At 44.2% G+C, this 15,968-nt stretch overlaps 2 protein-coding genes across 2 annotated transcripts; both read left to right on the plus strand.

Annotated features, from left to right (window-relative positions):
• The first annotated feature begins 670 nt into the window (after positions 1-670).
• Positions 671-3,275, plus strand: hmx1 (H6 family homeobox 1). The gene is made up of 2 exons (XM_031864873.1): positions 671-971; positions 2,365-3,275. Exons 1-2 carry the CDS (start codon positions 671-673, stop codon positions 2,976-2,978), a joined length of 915 nt encoding a protein of 304 aa, XP_031720733.1. The 3' UTR covers positions 2,979-3,275.
• Positions 3,276-4,797: 1,522 nt separating this feature from the next.
• Positions 4,798-5,801, plus strand: hmx4 (H6 family homeobox 4). Its single transcript, XM_031864439.1, has 2 exons — positions 4,798-5,020; positions 5,188-5,801. The coding sequence occupies exons 1-2, from the start codon at positions 4,798-4,800 to the stop codon at positions 5,757-5,759; spliced, it is 795 nt and encodes a 264-aa protein (XP_031720299.1). The 3' UTR covers positions 5,760-5,801.
• The last annotated feature ends 10,167 nt before the right edge of the window (positions 5,802-15,968 follow it).

Raw genomic sequence — 15,968 nt, forward strand, 5'->3', positions numbered from 1 at the left:
TCACACACACACACACACACACACACACACACACACACACACACACACTTAAAATTGACAGGCTCCACACTGTCGTTCCCTGTCAGTTATATCTGACTGTAAGCCTTCCATGTTAGAGTGCACCAGGGGGGAGCTCGACCTGGGGATGGCTGCTGCCATGGTGGATCTTTATTTTGATTTGCACTCTAATTGACCCAAATAAAGACTACTGTACCACGAACAGAAGTTGTCTACTGGCTATGGCCTCGAGGGGACGGACCTGCACGTGAACACACACATGCACAAACACACTCACACACACACAGAGAGGGGGGGAGAGCATCAGCGACGACTGACGCAGAAAGACAGCAATTCTCGTTTCCTTGGAAAACCCCATTTGCCGTTGTGCTCGTCCAATCGCTGGGTGCCCTCGGTTCGTTAGGCGTTTGACTTGACGTTTCACTGTCTACTACTGCGTCGGTGTCCCTGTCTCCCTCGCCTCCCGCTGGCACCGAGGAGATCCCCGTCCCGTCTCTGCCATGACTCCACATCAGATCACGGCGCAAAAGCAGCGACGCTTGAAATGACTGCTTGGATTTTTGGTTGCCTTAACTCACAAACAACACAGGACCCGCTCGGTTTTGCGTGAAAGCACCGTCAACTTGGGGGGAAAACAAAACAAACAAAAAACATGCAGGAGAAGCTATCGGACAACCAGACTTCCACTTCATCGAGGGCGTCGTCGTTTTTCATCGAGAACCTACTAGGCCAGGGACGGAATGGACATGAATCGATGTCGGACAGGAGTCGTGGGGGAGCTGCTGTGGAGACGGGGTCCGCCGGCCGAGTCCTGAAAGTACATCAAGCCGACGTGAGCGCTCCAGCGCCGGATGGCTCCAGCTCCACCGCTCGGTCCCCGTACAGAGACTCGCCGTTGAAGTGGTACCGCGGGGGAGCTGCCTTAAACTTCAGAGCGTTGGAAACGCCACATAGTGAGTAGAGTGTCGCTGTTATGCGTCACTGAAAATAGATGATAATTTTCCTGAAAAAACTGCAACGCTACTAATGAAGCTGCAGCATATTAGCCCGCGTGCAACATACGACGCACTCTGTAGACAGTTTGTTGCAGCTACTGTGCTGTCAGCAGGGCTGTATGAATAGACGCTGACCATCATTTTTCATTTATTTTTGCTTCAAAAATAATAATGAATAATGTGAATTTCACGGAGTATCGGAATCAACACATGACAACAGAGTTTTTAAAGTTAAAGGAACAGTACTTATCGCATACCTTTCTATTTTTATTTACATCAATAATTTGGTATTATTCACAAAGTCAGGCCGTTTATTTATTTGTGCACATTTATCAAAGGTTCTTAGAACCACGAGTTAATAAAGCCAGCTTTGATTCGCTTCGTTAAATAAAAGCAACAAAGTCAGGGCGAGTCGAGTGTGGAGACTGTTGTAGCCGTGACTCTGCTAACCGTTCACCCACCCTGAGCTCACCGAGCTTCCCACACCCGTTTAAAGGATACGGAACACGGGCATCGATCTGTAAAACCCACTAAGCCCCAGTGTTTTTCACGCGTGATCACCGTAAGCGTAATTCGTCCTCTGCTGTACAAAAGCAGAGGAAATTTCATGCTTGTCACGAGATCCGTGTCTCGGTCTCAAGATTACGCACAAATGCCAGTAAATCCCCAAACAGATGGCGCAGTAGTGTACGTCAACGTGACGCTTTTACGCATGTCCAGTGTCATTTGTCCCACTCACAGTCGCCCTAACATCACAACTAAGTGCCCCTCCTCTTGATGCCTATGCGGTCGGATACTTTGATTTTAACATTCCAGTACCAACAGCCTGGTGCACAGGAGATGGAAGCCCCTGGCCAATGCAATAGCCCACACAAATCAGTACTCGTTCGATGTCATTATTAAGTTATGAATTGCAAAGAACTAGTCGGGTTTCCTTCGGTAGACTGTTACGCTATTTATCTCATCTGCATCACAATCGGGCCTGACACAGCATCCTCACATGGATCATGTTATACGCAATCACATCAAAACGCCTAGTTTCCCCATGCGCACCTGTCCGGTAACGGATGGGTTGCAAAATACAAATGGCATTCAAAGTGAATTAAAATGTCCAAACATGTCTTTATGAAAACGTCAGATAGGAAACGTTTGATCTCTTCTAACTTGTCCGTCCTTTTCTTCTGATGCAGCAGTTTGTATTTCTTTATTCCGATGGACTGAATTATTCCGCCGCATTTAAACGCATTGAAGAGGGGAAGCGTTTGTTTTAAGGCCAACAAACATCAGAAAGCTGCGCTGGGGAAATGTGCTTTGAATGTCACTCATGTTCCTGCTTTTGTTCTCCTTTCAGGTCCAAGAGATAACACAAGTTCAGACGACCACTGCTGCTCCATATCGACCAGTGACAGGTGCTCCCCCGCCGTATCTGAGCCGATAACGGAGGGCAGCGACGAAACTGACAGGAAAACAGCCGACAGTAACCTGACAGACGACAACGAGGACACGCATAACGGGTTTGATGCGCGGTCGGAGCTGGACGCATCCTCGGACCCAAGCTCCACCCGGAAGAAGAAGACCCGGACCGTGTTCAGCCGCAGTCAGGTATTTCAGCTGGAGTCCACCTTCGACATGAAACGGTACCTGAGCAGCTCGGAGAGAGCGGGACTGGCAGTGTCTCTCCACCTGACAGAGACTCAGGTCAAAATCTGGTTCCAGAACCGGAGGAATAAATGGAAGAGACAGCTAGCGGCGGACCTTGAGGCTGCACACATCCCCCACTCGACCCAGCGGATTGTCAGGGTCCCCATTCTGTATCACGAGGGTCCCGGACCATCTGCAGCACTGGGTTTCACCCTGAACGGACATCTTCTTTCTCCAGCAGTCGCGGGCTTCTCCAGCTACCCTCTGTCCTCGTTCGCTCACTCCATGAGCATGTTGCGATCACAGATGACCGGCTTGGTGTAAAGACTGTCGAAGACTAATATGCCAAGCTGTGTGTTTATAAGATAAATTCACCCATACTGAGTCGTGCAATAACCCACAATGCCGCAGAAAACCGTTGACTGCATCCAAAGATAAGAGCCGCAGAGACATGAAGACGCAGTAATGGATCATCTTATCTCATAAGCCTCCACGGGAGCGTGCTTCTGTCACAGAATACCAAGCAAGGCCGAGAGCAAGAAAAGATGTTCGTACTGTAGCCTACTGTATGTTTGAATACACACATATTTTTGCAAAGTTTTATATTTAAAGCCACACAATTTTCCACCTTTGTCACTTTTTCCACATAATAAAAACAACAACAATCACTCAATTGTCTGCTTTTCTGTTTATAAATACTCACTGAGCTCAAATGCGTCTGTCAATCATAACCATGAAGCGTCACACAGAACAGTGTTTGTGCACATGCGCGGTGACACAGAGAGAGAACAACGTAGCACGAGACTGTTTAGGAAATGACAAAGTTAACATACGCTTGAAGTTTCTGCTACAATAGGCCTCTGTTACTGCTATCCACGCTCCTCCATATCATCTGAGCGTCTAGTTCATTAAATAATCCATTAGAAAAAATAAAATATTGTTTGCCCATCAGTGATATGTAAAAAATATTTTTTAAATAATCAGGATACAAAAATGCAGAGTCTCATTTCCATCTCATTTGACTCTGTTTTACCGGTTCGCGCAGACGTTTTAAATAACTAATGCCAAGCAGCAAGTTGTGCTCTTGTGTTGATTAAATATTCCTAATAAGTGGAAACGCCTCCTGAATTCCACTCTGCATGCGGACCTTTATTTATGCAAAAATTACGTGATTCCAACCCGTTAAAGATACATTAAAAATCCGGATGGACAATGGCTACTCAAAATAAATATGACGCTAACATTGTAGAACAGAAACACGAGGTTTCGAGTGATTCACATGTCACCGTTTTAAATGAGCAAATAGCCTTTGACCTGCAGATACTATGCAGACAATAAATGATTCCTTATGAAGAAAAGATCCGTTTTTAAATGCAATAAGGTTACATAGTTTCAAACGTGAACAAGAAACTGTGCTATCATTTTACTAGGCTATATAACCTCACATTGTTTTAGCTAAAATGCAGCAATTTCAACTCACAGAGACAAAAAAATACTCCAATTATAAAAACAAAAAAAGAATGCTTTTGAGAAATACTATTATAAAATGCCACAGATAGACACACAAAGCAATGACACAAATGATAATCTGATTTACGTTCAGATTTCAAGTTGACAAAATTGTTTTCAACACCAACATCTGACTCCAGTTGAGCAGCCGAACTCCAGAAAGAATGCAGGCTAAATCAGAACCACCATCAATCGTGTGTCGCAGCGCACATACAGCGCGGTGTGAAATAACAGCGACATTAAACGCTTTATTTTCCTGAGGGACCCCTGCAGAGCTCCGGACCGGGTCTCCTTGCAGCAGATGTAGGAGGGTAAAGGGGTCGAGGAGAGGAGAGGGAGGGCACAACAACACTCTCGTGCCCTCCCCTCTCATCCCATCCCCTTTATGTCATAGGTCCGCCGGCCTACTGCACGCTCCTCTGGACCAATCAACGAGTACAACGCGCTCCATCCGGTGCGTGCGGTTAAGGTACATGCAGAGCATCAACAGCCCAGCGGTGTCTGCTCAGTGGCTGCTGCTATGGTGCGTGGAGCATCGAGACGTTAGCGGTCATATTAACGTCCCGGTTTAGATTTAAAGGCGAGCAGAGTTGCGGAAGTAAACAAAAAGAAAAGGACTTAAGCCTTGGAGAATATGAACAAAGTGGACGCACCATGCCGACCCGCCGCCTCTCTCAAATTCACTATTGACAACATCCTCAATCTCAAGACGAGCGGGAGGAACTGGGACGGTCGTCACCCCGCCGGACTGCGGGATGACTCGGCCACGGCGATGCGTAAAGACGGTTTCCAGAGTCACCACGACGAGCATGTAGTCCAGCAGCGCCAGGACCCGGGCTGCAGGCTTAACGAGAAAGGTAAGAGGGTTTTGGTGAATTCGTAGCGGTTTGTGGGCCGCGTGCAGAGACTTTGTGTCATCCGTGTTCACCATAACGCACCGCGCTCATCAGATGTTTCAGCTTAATGTAGCGGCACAGTTGAGACTTAACCACAGCGGGTTAAACGGAGTGTCATTTGTTCGCAGAGTTGATCACAGACTGCAACGGAGCGACGGAGTCAGTCATCAGCCGCGGAGACCCGAAGAAGGCGACGGAGGTTCGCTTCGAGAGCGGGGACAGCAGCTGCGACGACAGCAGCTCCACCACCACGGCCACGGACACCCACAAAGGGGGCAGCCCTGCCAAGAAAAGCAAAATGATAACGAAAAAGAAAACGCGCACAATTTTCTCCAAGAGACAGATTTTCCAGTTGGAGTCTACCTTCGACATGAAACGCTACCTGAGCAGCGCGGAGCGCGCCTGCCTCGCCAGTTCCCTCCAGCTCACGGAGACCCAGGTGAAAATATGGTTCCAGAACCGCAGGAATAAATTGAAACGGCAGATCTCGACCGAAATCGACGGAACTGTTACCGATTTCCCCGAGACTGGAAAGCCCATGGTGGTGGGGCAGCTCCCGGCCTTGTACAAAGAGAGCAACCTGCTGGGCAGATGCCTGCTGCCCATGCCTCTGCCCGTGGTGTACCCGGGGAGTAGCACGCCTTATCTCTGCTTCACAAACGCCAGCAAGTACTTCAGTCTGTACGACGGGGACGTATGATGATGATTCATTCCCTCACGTGAAAGAGACGCTTTTTGGTGGTCTGTTGCCAAGTTTCAAGCAAGGTGTTTAGATGTTGGGTCGGACCCGCGGCCTTACTGTCTGTGAAGACTGCAAGTAGGCTACACCCACGGAGGAGTAGTTACATATCACTTCAAAATGAGCTGACTCGGTTTGATTTATTTTTCCAGTCAAAGCTGTTGGTTCCGGATCGGCCGGCACCAGACCTGCTATGACACAGAACACAGAGCCGTTTTTAGGAAATAACAGGCTCAGCTAATGATAGCCTGAGGGAGGCCTAAACATTATCAACCCTTACATTTATTGTTTACATGACATAGCATAATTATTATTATTATTATCATCGTTATTATTATTATTATTATTATTATTATTATCATTGACAACAGCATTTCCAGCAGCCTATAAGCCACCAAAGAAATTACTATAGCCAAGCTATTTGCATGCATTTCCTGTATTATAATGAATTTTGAATTACTGAAATTATCTATGTATTTAAATGAATGTAATTAACATTTTATTATGTTTCACGCATGTCAATTTTTTCTGAGCATCCTACTATTCTTACTTTATTCAACGTTTGCCTTTCGGCTCATTACACCAGTTATTGAAACTGTAATTAAAACATCTTCATTCAAGAAATATTTTTACAGAATTATTCACTATTTTGTTCTGAACTTTTTGTCATTGTATTTTTTATGAAACTGCAGATGATGAGGACACAATGTATGTTAAGTGATTCAAACATGTAAAAATGGATTTTATAGATAAATGAATATAAGAAGACTTATGGATTGAGCAGCTATCAAATAAAAATTGGCAAAATATTAAAATCGAATCAAGAACTTAAACATTTAGTGTCAGTAAAGGTCCCTTAGCTGAAATCCATCTTAAACGAGACAATGGTTGCTAATCCAATAGAGCCAAAGTGCTCTATAGACACACTCTCCTAACTCAAGCCTCAACGTGCGTTAAACAGCATGCTGTTTTAAATTGGGGCCAAAACTGTGGTATAAAACATGCATAAAGTCAGAATTGCTTATCAAATCTGTAACTAACAGCTTGATAGCATATTATAAGTAAACAAGACCATTTCAACTGTAATAATATCAGTAAGTTTGGATAAAATGTACAAACTACAGATGTCAATATCAAAATCTAAATATTTATCTGTAACTGGTCATAAGCGGCATATTAAGATGTAAACTACACATTTGGAATACCAGATTGGCAATATGATATGCCACTGATTTAGTTCTTTGTTGAGAAACCAAAAACATTTGGACAATGTACAGTACAGTACAGTATGACATGTGGGTCAATAAACACATTCCCTGCATGCAGGAAGTGGTACAGACAGGAGGTGAGACTCATCCCCGTATACGTTTCTGTCTGAAAGCTTCCACATATACCCGGCATATTCACACAAACTACACAACATCGTGAGCGACACAAGCAACTCATTTTGTTATTTTTAAGAAAGCAAAAACATTTTGGGAAAACGAATCCCTGCAGGAAGTGGACCTGCAGACGGGAGGTGACGCTGTCGCTTCCTAACTTTCTGTGTGAGACAGTGTGTAGATCCTCGAGCTGTCTCCTCCACGCTGTCGTACCAAAGCCACAGACCGACCAGCAGCCTCAGCAGAACCCAACCAGCAAAGGCTCGTTCCTTACGGACTCGCTTTAAATCACATCACTGAACATGTGTTGAATGTGTGACTCATGGTCACCGAGAGCAGTCCAGGAATAAAAGACAAAAAGTCAGTAACCAGCAAAGACAATATCAGGAGGATCCGTTGCATTAATGTTTCCGAAAGTAAAAACATCAATAATTATAAAAAGTTTACCTAAATGTATTTCCGTAACTGATATAACCTGCAGATCGATCACGTAAACTCCACATTATGGTAAATAGGCAACATGACATGAGTCTGGTTCCTCTTTAAAAAGCTAAGACATTTTATTAAAAATACTCTATTTATTATTACATAAAGACTCATTGTACTGACCAGTCTGATAAAGGCTTCAGAGTGTAAAGTTCTCATTTTTGGAAACTGCAGTGAACGGTTTCATCCTCATTGGGCCACAAACTTGGACTTGCAGGATTTGTTAGTGCAGAACTAAACTGCATCCAAACAAAATATAATCTAAAATAAAATGATCCGACATTAATTGTCACAGGATGAAAAAAGGAATCACGCCATTTTTTTTTCCCACTAATGGAAATCCACTTTCTGCATCGACTGAACTGAAAGTCAGGTGACCTGATGGGTGCTGCCCTCTGTGCACTTTGACACAACACTTACCCTTCACACGCATCAAGCATTAAATCCTACGGACCAGAACCTTAAAAGCATTAAACAGCAGATGCACATTGATGAATAGTTATTAAATAGTTATTAAACATTACAAACCAGGACGCTATTTGTTCATTATCGACCCCCAAATAATAAAGAAATCATTTTCATGCATTATTATGTGTGTGATTCAGACACACAGTGTGTGTATCAATTCATCGAAGACGAGAGGCCTGTTATGTCCAGCAGGCAGTCTCGAGTTTCAGAGCTGCTAGAGAGAGTCACACCGCTGCTCAGTACCCACAATCCCTGGCGGCTATCCGCTCAGACATGATGGCAGACTGTCAAGATGCAAGGTGTGGCCAAATGGTATGTTATTAACATTTAAGTTGTATTTAATGGAGACATAAATTGCAGATCATACTATCTTAAAGGCACTCGGGCGGGAACTTCAGACTGCAGAGACCAAGGTAAAAAAAAAAGTAATATAAAGTTGTATTCATTATGAATGACCTTACCGAGCACATCAGACATAAATGCACTAATTCACCAGAATGCTTTTTATAAGAAGTGCTAATTGTTTTTCAACCACTGTGCTCTTTTCATTCGTTACCATCCTCCTCTCCCATTCTTACTGTACTTGACTCCCGCCTCTTGCCTTGTCATAGCTCATCACAGTAGTCTGTGCACTGAAGCCTGACTGTGTGCGATTATGACTGAATGAGGAGGACTGAGGAGGAGAGTGTGTAACAAAGAGAGAGAGAGAGGGAGGGAGGGAGGGAGGGAGGGAGGGAGGAGAGAACCAGTTGATGAGTGTGTGTTTGTGTTGGAAAAGCTACGATCATGTTTGTGTTTCTGCATGGGTCTGTGCCTCTCTATAGCTGAGGTCTGGCTGGTCAGGAGCAAGGAAGTCCGGTTACTGTTAGTTGAAGAGTGACTCTGTGTGTGTGTGTGTGTGTGTGTGTGACTCTCCGGCAGCTCTTTTCTGCATGACTAGATGAGGCCTCTCTCTCAGCTCGCTTGTTACTATAACCTCCGTTGACCTCTCCCAGTCATCTGACAAAGGTCATCGCCCAAGACGATGGGAGAGAGGAGAGACAACAGACGGTCCCTGAACATGTTTCAGCGACATGACAGCACAGACGGACTGTCACCAGTGGGTTTGACATGAGCATCTCATACAGATTCTCTGTTTTAGGCTCTTTAAGCCAAAACAACAACATACTCAATCTGGTGGGGATTGATATCGACCACAGCTCTCAGTTCAACAATGTCTCAACAATGTTGCTCATCCTGATCAAACACAAACTGTGTCTCCAGCATCAGCTCTGTCCAGGGATTCCCCCGGGGTGTCCCGATGCAACGGAGGGCAACAGGGACCAGAACTACATGACACAGCACGTTGTACAGTAAACAACAAGGCTATTAGTTAGAGGGGGGAACCTGAGACAGGACGTCTGTGTATGTGTCACACTTAAAGACTCTTTGATGGCCTATTGATCTGCTAATTTAGTCACCCCCCCTTCTACATGGTGCAGATCGCTGGAGGAAATTGAACGATGGAAGAGGGGATGAAATCAGATAAAAGTAAGTGATACAGAGACAGCGATAAGAGAGGAGAGAGTGCAGGAAAGAGAGACGATGAGACCAGATTGGACCGAGGCCAGCCATTAATTGCAAAGCAAGCTAAGTGAGAGAGTAAAAACAAATAAAGATAAATTAATGAATTCTGTGATTGCACAACTTTTCTTACTTCATTGTTTAAACTGCTGTCCACAACAAGATTCACAAAAGGGCATTTATTATCCGTGTGTGACAGTTTAGCAGGTTAACATGATGCTGTAAACTCAAACGACAAAACGTAAGTAAATAAAAATAACCTTTATTTGGATATTTTACTTCATAAGCTTGCATTTTGGATATCCAAGCTTTTCATCTATGCAGCTACAATAATGTGAACAAATCCATTGTTACTCAGATTAAAGTATTTTCATCGTTCTTCAGGCAAAACTACAGACAAAACAAAAACTAAATAACCCAGCTGCATGAAATATTTGTAAAATAATCTCCATTACATTTCAGACACACACACACACACAAACCGTGTATCAATTAAACAGCATCGTCTCCCACGCCCTCCCTCACGTCCTGTCCCATCAGACACTCCTGTCGGGGTAATGTGCCATTAATCTACCACTGAAAAACATTATTGGCCAATCAATAGGTAAGATGGAGGGATGAAGGCAGAGGAAAGAGGAGAAGGAAGGAGGAGAAGGACAGGAGGCAGCGGAGGGATGCTCTAAGTCTGGGGGGCGTTTGAGCGAGGGAGGGGGGGGGTCAACACTTATCCATAACACCAGAGAATGAGCTTCACTATTTGCAGACGTGGAATACTCAATGTGGTTTCATGCTGACAGTCAATATAGGGCCATTAACAGGAGCTTCACATCACATCCGTTAAAAAGTGAGAGTCACAGACAAACATCACACTGTTGAGTTAACAGCAACACAATGCAATGTTGTTGTTGGTGCATCAGTTTGGCACAAACATGTACATTTAGGCCTCGTCCACACATACAAGGTTATTTTAGTTAACGTAGCGTTTTCTATGCGTTTTGGCCTTTTGTCCAAACAGCATTTTAAGATACTTAAACAGAGCTTTGGAACTCTGGCCAGGTTGAAGAATCTCAGTTTTCCCCGTCTACACGTCAACAACAGAGTCTCTGAACAGAGTGCTCAGTTATCTCCATCACTACTGAGACAACATGGCGTGCCACCAACAGTCACTCTTCCACTATATTGAGGAGCAGAATAAGCTGCAGAGGTCACTGCTAACATCCAACTATCCCACAACACAGACCCCACCGCCATCGTCTCTGCGGTTAAAACAATGTGTGTGTGGATTTTAATTTTTGAGTAAAAGGAGAAAAAACGATGTTTACATAAATGTGTGTGGACTAGCCCGGATATTCAGCAGATGTTCTTTAGACATACATTCTTGTGGCCACTGTGGTTGCAACCAAAGGTTTAATTGAATTAAATTAATGTTCCCAGCATTGATAAAGACTTGCACACTGTGCCAGCTACAGCTCTTATCTGTATCCTGTCCTTAAAACAATGTACACACACTACTGGACAGATTGTTTCTGTGACACTGAACACACTTATGTGCACATACGTAGACACACAAGGATGGTCAAATACACCTTCAACTACAAAGGCTCACTCAACCACGCACACCTTGACGGTCTTGTACCACAGGATGCGGTCATCCAGATCTAAGCAGAGCAGAACATGTACAGTGTGTGTGGCGGAGCTGACCTGCATGCCTTTAAAGTGATGCAACACACAGTCACACCCATGGGACCAGACAGACACTGGCCTCCTGACATTTACAGCTTCGCTGGATGCTGCTGAATAAATAGCTGCAGTGAAACCCAGTCCCCAAACACCCAGTCCACTAAACACCCAGTCCACTAAACACCCAGTCCACTAAACACCCAGTCCCCAAACACCCAGTCCACTAAACACCCAGTCCACTAAACACCCAGTCCACTAAACACCCAGTCTTTTATTTCCATATCATTTGAATTGTGTTTTTATGCAAATCGCCACCATAGAATGACTTAAAATAACTAAAAGGAAATAGTTGACGATAATAACATTTTGATTAACTGGCTACAGGCCTATTAGAAACGGACTAAAGTGAGATGAAGCGAGCGAAAACTGTTGATAAATTTGCAGTTGAAAAAGAGTAATAAATGACAATTTTTGATATCACAATAGTCAGCATATTGCAAAGCCGCAATAATATGGTATTATGGGGCCTCTGGTGTTTCCCAGGCGTCCTGCCCAGCAGGACGATCTCAATCCACTGTCTGTGGAGACGTCAGGTTGAATGTGAAAACCTACAACCAATAATCAAAGGAGTTGAGTCTGCACGCCTGCAGTATTCTTTAACAAGCAGAGGTTAGCGCAAGTGAGCACTCTCGCCGTCTAAACAAGAGTGTGTATGACAACTACATGCAAGTGTGCAGAAAGAATAAAAACAAGTTGTGTGCTTAAAGGATTATGAAGTTTCAGTTAAAGGATTCCAAAAGATGGGATTCATGGCATGTGAACCTGAGGCAAAATACAAAGGAGAGCGTCGATAACTTTGACCGAACTTAATCACCAGAGAAACCCGATCATGAGCTCACACAGTGAAGAGGAGCAAGGACAATGAACTGTAAACAGGCACATTCAAAGGGCATGACAATCGACAGGAATAGTTGCCAACACGATGAAAACTGAATTCTTATTGACACAGTTTTAGTGTTTTTTTGTCTTTCATTGCTTTTGATGTTTGCTATCACTCTGCTGATAACTCTGTTACTTCCCCAAAAAACACACACAACAAACACACCTCTTAGCCTGAAGTGAGCAGATCTCTGGAGGACTGTGCTCCCCTCTGGCTAGTTCAGGGGAGGCTCTAAGTGCTCAGTAATAGCCAGCAATCAGCACAGATGGATAGAAACCAACGTCTCACCCTCAGGAAAGAAATATAAATAAATAAGATGAATAAATAAAAGCCTTGTGTCCTCACAACCACATACTGCATTGGGCATGTGTTTTATAATGAATATAGATTGAGAGGTTGAAATATTTATGGTCCGGGGGTGTTTGGGAGGAGGGGCGGTGGGGGGGGGGCTAATGGTGTGAAATCGCATCCCAAGTGGACGGAAATGAAAAAGGAAAATTCCTCTTGGTCCGGAAGCTTCCAAGCAAATCTTTGTCAACTGGGACTCTGTAAAGACACTTTCAGCAATAGACCTTTTCTTTTTCTTTTTCTGATGTTAACCCTTAGCTGTGGTAGCATTGCATTGTGTAATCGTGTCGTCAGTATGTACGTATAGTGTGTATTCCTGTCGAAAAACAACATCTGCATTCAGAATAACTTCTTCTTAATCCCAGTGTGATGTCACAAAACAGCGTCGCTCCGATCAGCGTTTACAAAATGCCTTCACTGGTTTCCCCTGAAGTGACCCATACATCCCCATTACCTAATTTGCTCGTATGAAGCTTTCACCTAAGAGCCATAAACAGTTAAAGCCCTCCATTGGTCAGTGGAGAGGTGTCTGGGGACACGGGCTGACTAAGAACAGCCCAGGGGCCACATGAAGAATAACTGAGTAGACTGCTTCGGAGAGAGAACTTATTGTCCCTGACAGGAACAAACATCGGACTGATAAACAAGTAGCTCGGGGTGAGCAAGCGTTTTAGGGAAGCATGAGAGAGAGAGAGAAAGAGCAAACTGTAAGCGGGAGTCAGAGGAGATGAGCCAAGATGAGCACCGACTCCAGAAATAGTCCCACCGAGGCCTCGGGAGAGCTCTGAGATTCAGCCATTCTCTTTTACATCGTTACCTGGGATCAGCCTCAAGATGTCTTGTGGATTTGAACACAAACTCAGGGGTCCGTGTGTTTTGTCCGTCTAAAAGAACATTTGTGATGTTATGTACAGTATCCGTGGGGCATTTAACCAGATATACGTGTACAATGCTGCTGCTTTAATTCAGCGTTGAGCGAACTGTGAAACACTAGAAAGCGGAGAGGTAACCCTGGTTAACCCGTGGCTCACCAAGGCAACTGGAATGCAATGTTCGTCACTACGCTTTACGCCAATTAAGCAGACAGAGGAGAGATGAACACGAGACCGAAGTCGACGTTAACTACTTTTGCCCTGCAGCACTGAGATTGTCTATCAATAATAATGTGCATGTCTCTTAAAAGCGTCTCCCGGCTCTTCTGGCGATGATAAAAGAACACGTCATCTGAGATCCCTCTTTTCAGAGCGGCACTACTCCCGGCACTATCGCTACTTAAGAGGCATGAAGGATGCTTGTTGTCAGACAGAAATATATTCCCGTCTTGAAGTAAATATTTTGTCCTGCATTTGAGGGGCGGATTCAATCTGAAGTGTTTTAAAGCGTTGTTTGGGGTTAGGGGCTGAGAGGAGTGCTGGAGAATATTTGAAGGAGGCAACTTCTGGTGGTAGGCGGAATAAAAAGAGTTGATAGTCTGTTGGGAGGGTTTAATAATAAAACAAGAACATGTGGAGACTTGCAAGAGTTAAGTACACTTAGGAGTGCACTCAGAAGTGTTGTGGAAGAGATACCGGATGACAAGTCGGGACGAGGAGCTGCCATGAAGACGGTTAACAAACCGCAGCTCTGAATCTGGGTCGATTCTCTGCAGATAAAGAAAAGAGATTTCCCTTCATGGTGATTCAAAACATTAAAATAATTACACAATTCCCGCAGACCTGATTAACACACTGTTGTAAAGCACAGAGGTGGAAGACTTCCACATTCATACCTCGAGGCCGCTAATGTGAATGTGTTCCATTCATAAGCAAGAACTACTGAGTGCTGGTGTCTGGATGCTATGATGCTGCAGATTGAACAATAAATGTAAGTGCATTCCACTTATGTGTGTACAAACATAAGAATGTGTACACCAGTGTGTGTGTGTGTGTGTGTGGCCTCTCTCTCTGCTATCAGGAGGTTTTAATAGAGTAGTATATTCCTTTGCATTTTACATGACTGTAGGGCACGCTGCTCTCGCCTGTCTGCTCTGCTCAGATCAGACGCTCAAATTGGAGCACAGAATGGACTGCAGGTCTTCATACTATCCCGCACTGTAATCTGTTTTTGTGCCTTTATGTGTGTTCACAGGCATGTGTGCATATATATATACATACATACATACATACACCCCCCCAAAATGAATTCAAAGTATTCTACAACATTTCTTTTAGGGTTATACTGGATCTGCCAACATTCTGTCTGAGCAGAGTCTGAATTAATGCAGTCGTTGTGCTTCAACACTGGATTGTGGTGTCAAGCCAAAAAAAGTGAACTGAATCTAAACGACATCATTTTAGCCGTGATAGCAGCAGGCCATGTGTTGCCATACAATCTATATACACATTCATGGTCCCCAGAGGGTGAACCCTGACGTCTCATCCGGCGCCAATATCGGATCATAATTAAATTTGTCTGAGTTCTTTGGTTTGTGACCAAATAGTCCCTTCAGCCTCAGATTTTTGTTCACTAATTAGCAAAAGTTGGTACTGTCAATATCAGAATGGTAGCATGCTAATATTAGCATCTAACTCAAAGCCCTGGCTGGGCCTGAGTACAGCCTCGACAGCGGCGTGACGTTTAATTAAAATCTACGTTGCCGTCTTTGATACTCGTCCTTACAACACTACCTAATGTATTTCTTCCAGAAAAGCGAAAGTAATTGCTCATTGGCAACTTTTGTCTTGAGATGAACTGATGCTGGCCAAGCAGTGGTTTGGTTTCTTTCATTCTCTCTCAGTGTGACGTCTCCAACCATCCATCTAATGTGCGTCTTTGTTTTCACAACACAGGAACAGGTGTTATATACAGCCTAAAGTCTCTGAACTATTCATGATGTTTCCATTAGAAAAGCCAGATTAATCATTTATCACTTTAACAAAGAAAACTAAATCGTTCAGATCTTCAGGGTGTAATACTCACCTGCTCCTGACATCCACGGATAAAAACATAAAGATAAGAGCTGGAGGGGAAATCATTACTGAAAATGACAGACACACTTCCAACGTCTTCACAACTGAAGGAGAAGAGCAAGCTTGACAGAATATTGCCCATGTCGAAAACATCAATAGACATGCTTGATAATAACTGACCTCAGACCCTTTCCCTCATTAATAGAGATCTTATCTATTATCAATGAATACTGTACCGAGCCGCTCACACTGGAACTGGCCGTAGGCTTGAAGGCTTGCTGAGCACTGAGAGAGCCAGAGAGAGAACGAGAGAGACAGAGAGAGAGAGCGAGAGAGACAGAGAGACAGAGAGAGA

This window comes from Anarrhichthys ocellatus, unplaced genomic scaffold, assembly GCF_004355925.1.
Source record: "Anarrhichthys ocellatus isolate YVR2014 unplaced genomic scaffold, GSC_Weel_1.0 scaffold31, whole genome shotgun sequence".
Lineage (NCBI taxonomy): Eukaryota > Metazoa > Chordata > Actinopteri > Perciformes > Anarhichadidae > Anarrhichthys > Anarrhichthys ocellatus.